The sequence below is a fragment of the Arvicanthis niloticus genome, chromosome 6 (assembly GCF_011762505.2).
Source record: "Arvicanthis niloticus isolate mArvNil1 chromosome 6, mArvNil1.pat.X, whole genome shotgun sequence".
Lineage (NCBI taxonomy): Eukaryota > Metazoa > Chordata > Mammalia > Rodentia > Muridae > Arvicanthis > Arvicanthis niloticus.
The window spans coordinates 90,189,581-90,203,410 of record NC_047663.1 but is presented as its reverse complement, the minus strand read 5'-3'; the positions used below and the strand labels follow the sequence as shown (position 1 = coordinate 90,203,410).

The 13,830-nt window shown below is 55.5% G+C and overlaps 1 protein-coding gene across 6 annotated transcripts in view; it reads right to left on the bottom strand.

Annotated features, from left to right (window-relative positions):
- The window catches only part of Cacna1h (calcium voltage-gated channel subunit alpha1 H), a 59,279-nt gene extending 46,648 nt beyond the window's left edge, over positions 1–12,631 (bottom strand). The window contains exons 1-2 of one of the 6 annotated variants that reach the window (XM_076937138.1): positions 12,357–12,631; positions 11,772–12,088 (exon numbers count right to left, since the gene is read on the bottom strand). In XM_076937138.1, coding sequence (XP_076793253.1) covers positions 11,772–12,088; positions 12,357–12,365 — 326 coding nt within the window. In that variant the 5' untranslated portion in view covers positions 12,366–12,631. Of the gene's footprint in view, positions 1–9,994; positions 10,149–11,771; positions 12,089–12,356 lie in introns of those variants that run through there. The other 5 variants (XM_076937136.1, XM_076937137.1, XM_034505081.2 and 2 more) reach the window with 5 other exon arrangements.
- Between the last annotated feature and the right edge of the window lie 1,199 nt (positions 12,632–13,830).

Below are 13,830 nucleotides of genomic sequence, written 5' to 3'. Positions count from 1 at the left end.
GGTATGACTCTCTACCCCTTCCTAGCATACACCCAGCCTCTCCTATGGCTTCATGTTGGCTGGACCTTGTTCCATTTGCTTGGTGACCCAGATCCCAATGTGGAGAAGCACACAAGGTTCTGGGATATTATGGAAGAATGTGGCAGCAGGCCCAGCTTCTGACACAAACACCATGGCCTGGTATCTGCTACTGGTTGGTGAGCCTTTGTTCCCAGGCCCACCTGACAAGCTTGCTCCCATCTGTCTGTCTGGCGCTGTCTGGCTTGGGGAACATTCCTTTTGATGATGGCACTTGGGAACACAATGGTTTCAGGGAGTCATTCTTGGGCAGCGGCCTCACCTCCTAGACAGCTGTCATCCCTACAACAACTCATATCCTGCTCCACAGAAAGTCTTCAGAGCCCCCACCTCACCAAGCAGGTCAGCACTACCGACCCTGTGTCACTCAAGATTGTGTTTCACATCCTAGAACCTCCATGGAACCCAAATCACCTGGGAGTCACTGCCTGGAGGGCACTCCTGGTGGACACACATTAGGGGCAGGGCAGTGGCACTGAAAGGAGAGAAAGCCATCAACCTCTATGAGCTGGGGAAACTCCAGGGAGCTAGAGTGACCCATGCTCAGAAACTCAACTGGGGCCACGAGCCCCCCATACCCCCATGCCTTGTATCTCTGAGCTACAATGGCTCACACCAAGCTAGTCACTGACAGTACAAGCAAACCTCACACCGGCCAACCATAATGCACAAGGTCCTTTCTACAGGACTCGAGCTTGAATCTGGGGTTTGTTAGGGTCTGTTACACAGGAACAATGAAGACCCAGGACCAACTTGGGAGACCTCAGTAGGAGGTGTGTCACTAACCACCTAGTCCCACCAAGGCTCCCTTAGAGGATGAGGTGGAGAGGCAGCAGCCAGTCCATTTATCTATAGCCAGGACTGGTTGTGTCAGGGTTGTGAGTGGAGCAAGTCACTGGCAGTCCCAGGACTAACAGTGGAGACAGTGTGGGGACAGTATCCACATGGGCCAAGCTGCAAAGGGGTAAACGGAGGCTCTGATAGATACAGATTGCTACATCATATATTACATATTCAGGTAGCATGTAACAGCCAATGCATGCCTGTTGTTCAGCTCACAGAACAGGGGCTGAAGTGTTCCAAGTGGGTACCATGTCACCAGGACAGGCATCAGAGGCCTTCCTGGATCCAGGGTCTGAGGGGCCAACCAGAGATACAGCCACACAGAATGTCAGATAGTGCTGAGCACACCAATGAGGAGGATCCCACACCCTGGAAAATGGAGGCCAGCTATGTCCACACTAGGTAACTAAAGTCCTCTAAACACACATGCTTGGGGTGAGGTCATCGAATTCCTAAGATTTAAAAAGATGCAGAGGCTGGAGACAAGTCAGCTGGTAGTGTGCCTAACACACACAAAGCTCCAAGTTTGAGCCCCACTATCAATATAAACTAGGCATAGTGGTACAGACCTATAACCCCAGCATTCAGGAGATGGAAGCCAGGAGATCAAAAGTTCAAAGCCATCCTCAGTTGCATATAAAATCAAGGTTGGCCTGGGCTACATGAGATTCTGCCTCGAAATAAAGACCCTGGGATGGCTCGAGATACAATGAACAAATCTCCAAACCTCAGACCGGATTTTAAAGAAAATACTACTCTTACTCCATGTTTCAGTGACTTTCCTGGTAGTTTCATTTGTAACTTTTGGTGGAAATGCTAATTTCACAGGGTACACCGAGTTTCCTCCAGCAGCAAGCCCTAGCCCCAGAGCTGGCCTCTATCACCCACAGACAGCACTGGGGAAGCTAGGCATGGTTGCACCTACTCCTCTACTACAAAACTGGCCTGGGAATGGCCACATGGCCACAGTGCCTACAGCTCTTTCTTATTGGCCCCTCACTCCACAATAATGAGAGACAGTGATGGTGTAGGAGGATGCTAAGGCCAGGCACAATGGGCCATAGTTGCAGGGTACATGCAGGTCCCATCTAGTCACCTCAGAGACACAGCAGGCCTAGGCTATCACTGCCCCAGAAAGGACTGGAGCAAAATGTCCTATGGGAGGTGCCCTATGCACACCCTGAGTCTCACTAAGTCCAGAGTGTGGTGGGAATGAGGGGGGGAATGCAGCAAGTGCCAACAGAGGAGGGCTCAGCCAGCCTTCTGCACAGCCAGGGCAAGGGCAGGAGACGACTGGGCTTTCCTCAGCAGCCTAGGAAGAGCCTGTCCATTTTAATGAGGCACTAATGCAGGCTGACTCACCAACCGTCAGCCAGAGGTTGGACTGGCAACTGCTGCCAAAGACAAAGGGACATGGTAGGGACACTGCCCTGTGGCCCCCATATCCCTCTGTGCCTTCAAACAGCAGTGGCTGGGCATCTGGGCAAGGTTCTCGTCTCTGTCGGATTAGGCTGCTTGTCGGAGGTCGCCTACCAGACATCCTAGGATTGGAATTCTTGGCCTGGAAAGACAGCCAGAGTTGGCCTGCTGAACAACAGACATCCCAAAACTGCTCCAACCCCAGGCCCTCCACAGGGTCCCTGGTTCCCACTAGGCCGTCCACCACCTTCAGATGCATGACAGGGGCCAGCCACATTGCACATGGGCCACAACTTTTTAAAACAGGGTATAGGCCCTCAACTTGCAGGGTACCTCTCCTGCTTGAAGCATAGAACAGAGAGGTTAGGCACAAACCCCAAGGGCACAGACATCTTGAGGGTCAGTTATCCTCAAGGCAGAAGCACATGGCCACTACCCAGGAGGTACCCAGGTCAGCTTCAAGGTAACCATAGGACCACACTTCCACATAGTAACTACATGAACAAGCACCTCAAGGGGCTCACTCTTGGGCCAAAGCTACTCCCCCTCCAGCTACGCTGGTTCAAAACTACCCCATGTCCCTCTAGCCTGATCACTATGGTCAGCCTCAGCAGAGCCCAAGTGTCCCCAGGAGAAACCTAATGGGTCATAATGGACTTCTCTGTGTTCTCTGAGCTGGGGCTGGAAGCTGGGGGCAGGGTGTAGCTTCAGCCAAGAGCCATCTGGCCATCTGGGGTCAACACTCCTCTCCATGAACACCAAGAGGGAGATGCTCCTGCTCCTCTGGGGACAATTGGAACAGCTCGAGACAGGTAGCATCCAAGGACTTAAGGGCCATAGTTCTGGGAACTGAACACCAGCTTTTACAGTGAAGTGGTTCATCTGATGTTTCCACTGTTCTGCTCAAAACCAAAGGACAGAGACAACCAGGATGGAGAGAGGGTTGAGGAACCTCAGGGGTGCCTCAGCAGGCTCCCTCACAGGCAGGGTGGTCTACATTGTAAAAACTCACCAGAGACTCCTTCAGGGCACCTTCTGGAAAGCCCCTGGGCTCAATGGGAGTGGTACAGATCTCCGTGGAGATGTCCCTATAAACACACCAGACACCTGCAGTAGCCTCTGGGAGGGGCCTCTTACCAGAACAGGGAGCCCCATGCATGGCCTGACTGGCTGACGATGCGGTCAGAATGCCCAATTTCATGGCTGATTTTCTCTGCTCCCCAGGCGGCCCACCCCTGATCTTAGAGCCTGACACTGAGCATCTGATTTATCCCAAGAGGGCACCTCCAGTTAGCACATCACATCCTCCTGCCCTAGCCAGCCGAGCTGCGCATCTCCCTCCAGGAGCGGGCATGCTATCTGGGAAAGGCTCATTCATGCGTGCATGCATAGAAGGGCACACTCAGCCATGTAGGCAAGCATGCCACCAGCTGGGCTGAGGTTCTGAGTCTCTGTCAAAAGCACCACAGGCCATCGGCCTCAGACAACGCAAACTTACTCCTACTCTGTCTAGGCTCGATGTCCCCAGTCCAAGCCTCAGCAGGGACTGCTTATCTCCAAGGCTCTGGGGAGGCTGTGCCTGGCCTTCTACACCTCCTGGTGTTAATGACAGTACCTGTTCTATGACTGTGGCCATGCTGCTTCAGTCTCTCCCACGGTTGCCAAACAGCCTGTCCTCTCCCCACAGAAACGCCCATCACTGGATCTGAGACACCCAGCTCAGTTACATCTGAATATATCCCACCATCAAATAGGGGCGGCCTCACATTCTACGGGTCACAGATTCTGAAGGGGAAAACGTTCAGCCCAGCACAGCATCACGGAAGCATCTCCAGTAGAGACCCCCCCCCCTTGCTGCTCAGCTGGAGGCCATAGGGCCACAGGGGAGGCCCAAAAGGTGATCTGTCCACAGAAACAATGCACTTTTTGGTACTTCTTCTACCACAACTTTGCAGGACCCCTAAATCTGCTTACACCACTCTCACTATTTTCCAGGAAATCCACTGAACCCAATGCTTTCGTCACCATGGGCTACATACGCCACAGTATGGGTCAACTCGACAGGGTCCAGGGAGCCCAGGTGCTACTTAGAACTGGGGCCTATGCCTGGCAGCCAGAGTTCCTTCTGAGTACCTGCTGCACCTGCCCTGTACACAATAGACCTGGCCATCAGCCTCTTACCCTGTACCACATCCAGACACCGCACCTGCCCACTCAGCACCCTGCCCCCAACTACTCTGCACACACAAGCCTCAGAGTCAACTGGGCTGCTTACCTTCCTGCAGCTACAAGGACCTAGGACCTAAGAGGTTCCAGCTTCTCCAACTGTAAAGGCCACTGTCTCCTAACACAGTGTCAGAAGGCCTCTTTCAATCTTCATGGCCAGAACTGATCCCCACCCCCAACCCATACCAAGGGCTTCGCCGGGTAGAGACAGGTAAAGAAGAGGACCAGAACGAAGTGGGATGGGCAGAGCAAGCTGCTCTTATACCCCTGAAGCCCCTTCCCCAGGTCACTGTCCCAGCTGCACCAACCTGGAGGGAGCCCAGCCTGAAGAGGGGACATTAGCATAGTCCAGAGGAAAGAGGACAGAGCAACCAAGCCAATCACTGTGCCTGCCAGGAACATCCTGTGTGCTGCCAGGGTCAGGCCATGTCGGGATGCAGCAATCATCTCTTTCCACATAGTCAGGGAGGTGCTGTGGTCCCCAGGACTGGCCTTTCCTCCAGTCCTAAGCAGGTCCTCTCCCTATTGCTTGCTGCAGGTCTGGCCAGCCAAGAGGTTGAGGCTCCATGCTGGTGCCCATGTTAATGAAACATTGACTCTTTACCTAATGCTCATGTATAAGGAACCCATCTCTGTGCCACAGTTGCCTTCCTCATGAAAGAACACAGAAGTTTCAAGGGACACAAACAGCAAAGGGTGAAGAAACCTGGCTGGAGCAGGCAGGACTGAGGCCTCACCCATGGGTTTCTTATCCAGAGGTGGCGGGACATAGGTGTAGGGACAGATGTGTTTGATGGACCATCAAGCCTGGTGGACCCCCCTCCAACTTGGACAGCCAGAGTTAACTGCTTTAATCCTAGGGAAACCCTTAACTCTTAGAACATAGGGGAGGCTTCTAAGTGCAGGCCCCAACTTGGATAGCCTATGTGAAAACAAAAAAAACAAAAAACAAAAAAACAAAAAAAACAAACAAACAAAAAAGAGTTCTCTGGGACCCCTGAAATCCTCCTGTAGCCAAGGTCAGTGTACACTGGGCCAGGAGGGGCGACACCTGACTGTCCAGGGCTCCTCTATCCAAGGCTCACACACGCAGGCGATGGGAGAGGCAATTATGCAGAGACCAGAGTTCCCCAATCCAGCATTTGTCAGCGTGTTCCTCAGCTGTCCCCATATCTGCCCCTGCCGACAAAACCCCATTCTCTCTGAAGCCTGTGGCTTCACCTCTTCCCTTAGCCAGCCATAGTGCCTAGAGTGATTTGAGAAGCCAGAAGATACCAGCCCTGGCAGACACATGGCAGGCGTGGCTCAAGTCTGTTCCATGAGGCCCTTCCTGAGACAACGGTGAGTGACTTGAACATCCAGTCTCAGTCATTCCAGGCAGGCACAAGACTCTGGGTATGGTACCCAGACCTTCTGCCAACTCTCTTGAGCTGGAGATGGGGCTGAGGGCCAGTAGGTTCCTTTCCTCTGCATCCCTGGCTCCCTGGACTGCATCCTGTCTGGGCCTTTATCCCTTATCTCTGATCAAGGCTTCAGCCCTACACCACACCTACCCAGGGCTGTGGCCTTTAATCCCAGGCTTAGAAATTTAACCTGGGCCCACATTTCTTAGGGGTGCTCTAAGTTAGGCCAAGACTAACCACCCAGGAGAAGAGAGAAGGCTCCCGAGGTAGGAAAGAACATTTTAAGTCAGGTCCTGAGAGCTGCTACCCCCTCCCCAGGAGGCTCAGCTCAGCACCAGGGCCAACATCTACATAAACAAAGGTAATGGATTTGCACGCCTGACCTTGACTGCTCAAGCCTGAGGATTGGACTTGGCCACAGGCCACTGCTCTGGATTCATCCCTGTTTGACAGGCTGCCCCATCCCCCGCATTCTTCCACATCCTGACCCTGAATGGGGTGTCTGCCAGCAGCACTGGGAGCCAGGCCCACTGCACACGAGGAAGCAAAGGGAGCTCCCAGACCACCCTGTGTGCTCCTGCAGGTCCCAGAGACACACAGCCCGAATCAGTGGCTTACTCTACCAGCATGGTGCTGGGGTGTCTCAGCCTGTTATACAGGCCAAGCTTCCAAGATATGAAGACACCAGCACCCACTTTTCAGACCCTGCCCTGAAGTGCCCTTAAGTCCTGCCTTACCTCAATTTCCCACAGGGCTGGCTTCCAATACTGCCCTCTTCCTGAGGAAGGGCCCAAAGCCTCATCAGGGAACACAGTAGATTCCCGAGTTACCAGGCTGGCCTATCCACTCTTCTGATATCCCAATTCTCCACCTCATCTCATACCCTACACTGCGAGCAGCAAGCTCTAGGTATCCAGAGCCCTTGCCACCAGATTCCCTTCTGCCTCAGACCACTTACCTCAGGAGCAGACCATAGCTCTTGTTGGCCCATCTGGTCCTTCTACTGGCCTCCTCTCATACAGACACAGTGGCCACTAAGTAGCTATCACCTCCCTGGTCCTGGCACCAGCAGCTTCTAGTCCAGACCCCACCCACCATGGGCATAAGGACAGCTGGATTCCAAATGGTTCTGTTGGGGAGACTTTTGGTAGCCAAGACCACTGGTATTAGGAAGCCCTCCCTTCACAATTCCTCATAACACAGGGGGTTCAAGAATCCATCAGGGAAGGTACACATGGAGAATGAGGGATGGGGGTCTACTCTAGTCCCCAAGTAGCTGATGGCCAGGCTCTTCTGTCTACTTGAGGTGCTGAGACTATCAGAAAGGGGCACTGGGTTTGGTCAACACAAGGGTGATTAGGAGCAAGCAGGGTAAGGCCTGATAGAAGGAGCCACCATCCACTGGCAACACAAGTGAGCCTGGGGCCACCTCTCCCGGGGTGCCAGTATGCAGGTGTGTAATGTGTTGGTTAGGAAGGTGATGCCTCAATTAGGAGGGCAGGACCTGAACTGTATGGTGGCCTTGACTCTTACACAGACATCCCCTGGGCCACACAACAGATCTCGAAGGCACACGTCCTTATAGAGCAAAGCCTGTCCTAGACTAAGCCTCCTAAGCCTATGTGTACCCTGTAGTCTTTCACCAGGACATGCTCAGCCTCGCTGGCATCATGCCCATTCTGTGGAGGGTGAGACAGGAAAGGTGACATCACATGGGTGTGTTGCCTTGGTGATGAAGTATGAATGACTCTCCAATGAAAAGTTTAGGGGACCCTGTTCTGGGAGACATCCATCGGAGGGTCCTCCCCAACACCCTACCATCCTACCACCTCGGTAATAATGGTACCTCCCCTGTACCAAATGAGTACCAGAGCCACGGTGTGCCCTCACCCAGACGAAGCATGAATCAACACTTGCTCCATATGCTGACTTGGTAGGTGTTAGCTAGGAGTTTCAAAAGCTGTCTGCAAATTCTTCTCCCACCAATGACCTGCGCTCAGCTCGAAGACCTTAGGGAAGGATGACTCCTGAAATGCAGGGCCAATGTCCCTAGGTAGTTAAGAGTGCCTGTCAAGACCCTGGAAGCTAGTACTCCTCTGATCCACATCCCATAATCCTAACTGGGTCAGAGTAGTGGACATGGAAGGAGACAGCAGTGGCTCTGTCCGGCCAGAGTCTCCAGAGTTCAGAGAAGCTAGCATGGACAGGTAGCAGTAGGACAAAGACTCAGGAAGGTTTCCAGTAATAGACTGCAAAGCTAAGGAGGAGCACCTGTCCCACCAAGCACCCTTCCAGGATCCTCAAGAGACCACAGCATTCCTCAAGCAGAGTACCAGCCAAGGCCACAGAAGTCTTTGCTACTTAGTATTCCTGGCTCAGAATTCGGCCCCAAGAGTCCCTAGAGACCCAGTGACCCCCAGCAATCAACACGGTTCCCTTGAGAGCCAGTTTGGATGCTCTGGAAGCAGCAGAGATTGACCCTTTGCAAAGCACAGGATTCAGGCAAAGCCAAGGCAAGGACAAAGGACTATCTTCCTACTCCTAAGACCAGCACACTTTAAGTCTCCACTGGAGACATGCATACCAGTGGTGAACCAGGTACTGGCAGCCACCTTGGAACAGCTTTTCCTTGGCATCTTAAAGTATCCAGTTTTAAAAGATGGTATACAGACTTAGGTAGGCTTGTCTAGCCAGGGGTTCAACAAATGTGTGAGCTTCCAAGATGGGTTCAGCCCAACCAGTTCTCTTCACCTGCATGCCCTTGACATGCCCTTCATTCGTTGTCAGTTATGAGGAGAGAGAGGTAAAAGGGGATCCCCTTAAAGACGGTCACCTCAGAATACCCCAGATTTCCTCCTAGATCCTCACCACCTATAGCTCACTTTCCCTGCTGACACGGGCCAGCTGGGTGCCCACTCCTGAGCTTCACACCCCCTGGGAGGCCCCACCTTCCCTTGCTGGGGCAGGCAGCTGCACTGCAGGCAGTTCTGGGTCAGGAGCCTGGGGTGGGGTGGGGGAGCCGGGGCAGAACATAACCCAGCGGAGCAGGCTACAACACACGGGTCCCACCCACCTTCCTCTATAAATAAGCCTGTGTAGGAGAAACAGCGCTCTCCCCAAAAGTTCCAGCCCGATTGTATTTTTAAAAAGGGAACTAAATCAATAAAGACAAAGGCTGTCCTTGGAGGGTCCTTTGCCACTGGGATGGGAGACACCATCCATGTAGAACCAGGACTATGTTTATGGTTGGTACCCCCACTAGCCACATGAGGGTTCCAGAAAGGTCCGAGACTGGGAGAAAGTACTTCCCTATGTTCCATCAGCCAACAGAAGCCCAGCTATGGCTGGCAGGCATCTGCTGGGAGCCAGCAGCTGCTTCTCAGAGCAAAGGTTCACCTGGGCAAAGCTGACTTTCCCCCTCTGAAAAAGACAAAAGGTCCCGCTGACACTATGTCTACCTGCAGGGGAAAACTGAGGTCCAGGAAACACTCTAGCCACAGGGCACTATGCAGTCCCTTGTAAAATCCTGGCCATGCCAATCACCCAGGCTCCCCTGCCTCATACAAAGCCACCCCCACCCAACTCACAGGAATGTAAAGAGCCTCAAAGATCTCAGAAAGCCTCGGCCCACATGGGTTTCCCCAGTAAGCTGATCCCCCGCCTGTCCAGGCATGCGGCTTATTTTAGGATCTCCCTGAGGCCCAGGTTCACACCCCCTTCTCCAGAGCCTAGCATCTGCTGAGGGTCAGACCCATCCCCATGTGGCCAGGGCTCTAATGAACCCACCCCAATGGACAGATGCAGAGTGCTGACAAGGCCAAACAACCTGGAAAACTAGCTCTTTGTAGGGAATCTCCCTAGCTTGGGGATATGCAGAATCCTTGGGTTTCAGGAGTAAGAGAATCAAACTCTTGAGGTACACACAGCAAAAAGATGGGGGTGTGGCAGGCCTGGAACCACCAGCAGCTCCAGGACAGGGATGTACTGGAGGGGGGAGACCTACCTTTCTCCCCTGGTGGTCTTACCTTCAGACATTCTCTTCCTCCACCGAGAGCTCTGCTCACCCCCCTGCCTGCTTGTCCGGGCCTGATAACACCCGAGTCTCTCTTAGGCCTACAAGGGCACCTTCCACTTTAGGTCACACAGTCGGCTCAGGCCAGGTGGCACCGTTAGATCCACACAGCCCTTGAGGGCTCAGTCTACAGGTAAGCCATCCCACCCCCCACCTTCCCTGCACGCAGCAGCATAAACAACCTCGTTAGAAGTCCTCCGGGACACAGCAGCCAGAGAAACAGGGTCAGCCTTAGACTCCTGTTGAGCCACATCCTGGTTGTCAGGAGAGCAAGTCTAGGCCCAGTCCATTCTCCTCCTAATTTGTATAGTTTAGAAACAACAAACTCAGGAGTTAACACAGGGCTGGCCTTTGTCACCTCCTCAAGGTCCACAGCAGCAGTCTGGTGGCCCACCACTATTCCCAGCCACACCACTTTGCCACCAAAACTAAGTGGTCCAGTCACCTCCAGTCTAGATCATCCAAAGGGGACAAACTGACATCTGGCACACAAGGTCACCCTGCTCCTACACAGAGGTCCAGCCAACCCAGAAGATGCCCACCACGAGCAGTCACTACTGTCAACTGCAAGGGAAAAAGACAGGAGGCAGTGAAGGCCAAGCCGTGGCCCTGGGACCACCATCCTTCTTTATAAGCAGAGAAAAATCTGACTCACCCAATGTTTGGATTGGAGTGAAAAGAAACACGGGCTTTATTACTTTTTTTGGTACAGATTTCTCTTTTGTATTTAATATTTATACAGTTAAACACACAAGGTAGAGAAACATATACACACATTGCTCATTTTGCCTCTGTCTCTGACTCTGCCGAAGAGTGTTTATGGGCCCATGTCAACTCCCCTTGGCCCTCCACCCACCCAGCCCAGGAAGGAAGCAGCAGCACCCACAGCCTAGCCTACCCTGGTGACTAGCTCCGAGGAGGAGTTGCTGGGGGGTGGGGGTGGGGGTGTGCAATACCAGACATTATTTCAGCCCCTCCTCTGAGCCTACCAGGGTAAGCCCAAAAGGCCACCTGATCCAGGGCCAGAAGCCTCTTTTTGCACCCCAGAAATGTCTCCAGCACTGACCCAACCATGTTCTGGAAGCTTCTGTAAAGTCTGTGGCCTTGGGGCCAAGAAAAAAAAAAAGGCGCAATCCCTTCCTCTCCACTTAGGCAACTGTGGAAAAGGGGGTCGGGATCAAAGCTAGCTGCCTCCCTGCCCCCCCACCCCACCCCTTCATCCCCAGCTGCGTATGACTTAAATCAGCTCCTGAATGGACTTGAGCCTGGAAGAGTGAGTTCTCAAACCAACGTCACTCCGCGGAGAACTAGGGACCAGCCCTGCCCGGCACACAGCGCCCACAGAGCAGGTAGAAACTTTCTCCCTTTCCGGTCCCCCAGACTCCAGCTAGGGTCTTCACACAGGCTCAGGTGTTCTTTTGGAAAGCTAAGAAGGTGGGGATTCCCATCCCCCTCACCCCGCCTCAGTAAGACTCCAGTTAACTACCTTTGATCCCCTTCCGAGCCGGCGGCATCCTCGCCGCTTCTGCTCATACTCTCCCGTTCCGAGGTGCCTCTGAACCCAGATTCCACCGGCGAGTTACGAGGCTAACCCTACCATCTCTGAGAAGAACGCTGCCCTACTACCCCTATCCAGCCCGCGTCGGATCCCACAAACCGGGGTTCACAGGGCGTACGCAGAGGAGTCCCACACCCCAGTCCCCAGCGCCCTGCCAACCCTGTAAGGATATGGGTTACAAACCAGTCGGAGGCACCAGCTGCGCGGCCGCGTGGTTTGCCCGAGGCAGAAGAAGACTGTGGCAGCCAGAGCCGGGTATGGGACGGGCTGTTCCTCGTCGGCACCCAGGTCCGCACCACAATCGGTCCCTGGGCTCTCGGGAGCCAACACGCCCGACCCGGATCCTCGCTGCTCCTCGCGCCCCGGAGCCCCAGGGCTCGCTGGGGAAGCCCTCACCGGCGCTGCAGGGGCTGGAGGTGAAGCGCCCAGGGGCACCCGGACCTCGTCCGCTGCCAGTGTGCCCTCGGTCATGGTGGCGAAGGGCAGCACCTGCGGAGAGAGGGCAGGCGGTGACCCTGGCCCAGGAACGACGCCCCCGCCCCGCCTCAGGCGGAGCGGAGCTGCGGGAACAGCCGCGGCCGCCGGGATGTCTTTGTCTCTCCTTATTAGAGACAAATGCGCCCCCCGCCCCCTCCCGCCGGCAAAGCCTGGCAGCCCCACCCCCAAGGCCGAGGCGAAGGGTTGCGGGAGCCCTAGGGGCTCTGAGCCCACAGAGCTCAAGTTCAAAGGGTCCCAGGCGCGCAGTAAGCGCGCGTACCTTCCGCATCTCACCTCGCTCCGGTGGCCAGCGGCGTCCCCGTGGGCATAGCCCGGGCGGCGCTGTCACTGGGGACCCAGTCCAGAGACCGGAGCTGGGCCAGTACCGCCTCCTCGGCCCGCGCCCCCGGCCCACCCGGCACCAGCTCTCGCGGAAGCTCTAGCTCCGGCCGGCCCAGCAGCAGCAACGGTGTCCCGATGCGGAAAACCGCTAAATGCACGGCGGGGCGGGCGCGGACCGCAGGCACGGGCCGGGGGCGCGGCCGAGCCGGAGAGGGAGCGAGAGAGCCCTGGAGCCCGTCCGCGCACAGCGCAGGAAACTTCGGAGTGAGCAGTGGAGGGGGGCGGGGCGGCGGGGGCGGCCCATGGGGCGGGGCCAACGCGGCCGGGGCGGGCCGGGGGCGACCCGCAGGGACCGAGATATGGACGGAGAGTGGGCGGGGGTCATCAGCCCGGCCCGCCCCCACCCAGACGTAAGCTATCCCACGACATCCCTTAATCTGTGCTTCTCCGGTGCCAGTATGCCGCCAGCCCCAAGTCCAGGACTGGGCGAACCCGGTCCGCGCCCCCCTCCCCGACCTCTCCTCCCGCCCCATACCGTCTCGCGGGAGAGCACGGCAGCAGGGGGCGCTCGCAGGGATGCTTGGGCGAGGGGCGGGGGAAGCGGCGCCAACGTCCTTCCCCGCCCCCACTGCGGGGGCGCGGAGCCGGCGGGGACCCCCTCCTTTTCTCGCGCGCCGCCCCTTCCCTTCACTGCTAGGGTCGGCTAGGGGGCGGGGCTCAGCAGGCGTGGGAGGCACGCCGTGACCATGTCCGCGAGGCGCGTGCCCTTCCCCCACCGCGTGTGTCTTGGGTGTGCCAGTGTCCTGGAGCGCGTGGGCGACGTGGGGCGCGACGCGCGACGCGACACCAATTGTCCTGGGGCAGTCCCGGTGTTCTGGTACGCAGCTCCCCCACACTCCTCCTAGTTTCCGCAAACTTGCCGGTGCCCATCCCCCCACTCCTGGGGACTGGGATGCTCAGAAAGACCTGGTGAAGGAGTACAAGCCGAATGGGGGCCTCCCAGCACCCGCCATCACACAGAGGGTATATCCAGAGCATGTCGCTGAATCTCCTTTCATTCTTCAGTGGTTGCATGACCCTTGTCCCAAGAAGGCATGAGCAGAGGGGGCTGCTCCCCCTCTCCCACTGGAGGTATGCAAGGATTTTTACTTTCTCACAATTACCACACTAGGGTCATAACATTCCAGTTCTTAGGTGTATATCCACTCAAATTTCAACCAACAAGGGTCTCTTTCACCTTCAGGCCCTGTTATTGGGAAAGACCACTCCTGTCCTAGACAAAGAGCAGGCTCTCTCTCTCTTCCCTGGGGTAGCTGGGCTCTTTGGAGGGTCAGAGCAATGTAGCAACCCCAAACCTGGATGGACCCCTGGCAGGGTGAACTGCAGGGAAGTGGAGCTTCCCAGATGTGGTT